This window comes from Perkinsus marinus (genome assembly GCF_000006405.1).
Source record: "Perkinsus marinus ATCC 50983 genomic scaffold scf_1104296929130, whole genome shotgun sequence".
NCBI classification, from domain to species: domain Eukaryota; phylum Perkinsozoa; order Perkinsida; family Perkinsidae; genus Perkinsus; species Perkinsus marinus.
Window position 1 is genome coordinate 1,333 of NW_003216592.1, and position 1,319 is coordinate 2,651.

The following is a 1,319-nucleotide window of genomic DNA, read 5'->3' on the forward strand; positions in this document are numbered from 1 at the left end:
GTACTGCTCGTTGCTGTCTCCTTTGTGACACGACGAAGTTCCACCATCGACGAGCCAGTAAAGTCCAACAGCTCTACTGCACGAGACCGCCAATCGTGACTATCTAGCTCTCCCGCCCAGGTTAGTAGCCTCAGCGAGCGGAGCGTTGTTTGGTAATTGGCAACGGACTGTGGTCATTGTTATTGTCATTGGATGTATCATTATGTGGCTTTCTTCTAGTCTCACTTGTGCCGTCTTTGGTGACACGTCGCTATCTGCATTGCTACCATTGGTATTGCTATTTTCTATTCCTGGCTTGCTCACCAAAGCTGACTTCCTATCCCTTCCCTGGGATGTGTGCTTCCTTTTGGCTGGAGGCTCGTGTCTGGCATTGGCCGTGAAAGACTCACAGCTGTTGGAGATTGCATCAAGCGGGGCATCTCAGATTCTTCACGGTGCGCCTCTGTGGGTATGCATCGTCGGTACTGTTACCTTCGTCACACTATGTTCAACGGCTGTCTCCCATATTGCAGCTGCTAATGTGCTCATGCCCTTCATCGTAGCCCTAGGGGATGAGGTTGTCCCTAAGGGTATTAGAGGAGGAGTTACCCTGATAGCGATGCCAGCTGCCTTGGCCCTCTCCGCTGGCTCAGCCTTACCGGTGAGCTCAGCGCCCAATGTCAATGCTACTGCTATCAAGCGGCAGGGAGATGATAACAGACCGTGGCTCCAACCGAAAGACTTCATCATTCCAGGAGCTGTGACTTCTGTGGTGGCAGTATTTGTTATCTCCGGATTGGGAGCAGTTATGAGTGAGGCAGTAGCCTGAAGTTTCCTCTAGCTGTTTGACATATTTGTGCGACTACTTGTGTCGTATGTACGTTTCCTCCGCCCTTTTCGATTCTTCGTATTGTTCCTCGGTGTTGAGCTCAACGGTATGCGTCATTTGGGTGTACAGCTGAACAACAGTATGTCCACTGAAGATCACTCTGGAGCGGTCGAGAAGGCTGAGGGTTTCAAAAACGAGGGCAATGTCATGTACCATGATAGGAAGTTCAGAAAGGTAGTAGGGGTGGTATCATGATTATCATCATTGATAATGGCATCAGTTGTGAGCATAGCTTGGGATGGAGTACGGGTGAGGATTGATTCATGTCTGCCTGCCGCTGGCCTGAACCTTAGTGGGCATTCCTGTGTGTCTAAGCTAGTGAGGACCGCGGTATAGAACGTTGGGATGATGGAGTTAGTATTAGATATTGTTTGAACCGACATCTTTGATCAGGCCATCGAGATGTACACTAAGGCTATCGAGCTGGACCCTAGTGTAGCTGCCTATTACT

At 49.8% G+C, this 1,319-nt stretch overlaps 1 protein-coding gene across 1 annotated transcript; it reads left to right on the forward strand.

The window, feature by feature from the left end:
• Positions 1-202: 202 nt before the first annotated feature.
• On the forward strand, positions 203-808 carry Pmar_PMAR022037 (conserved hypothetical protein; the record flags this gene model as incomplete). Its single annotated transcript, XM_002787932.1, has 1 exon — positions 203-808. One exon carries the CDS (start codon positions 203-205, stop codon positions 806-808), a length of 606 nt encoding a protein of 201 aa, XP_002787978.1.
• Positions 809-1,319: the final 511 nt, after the last annotated feature.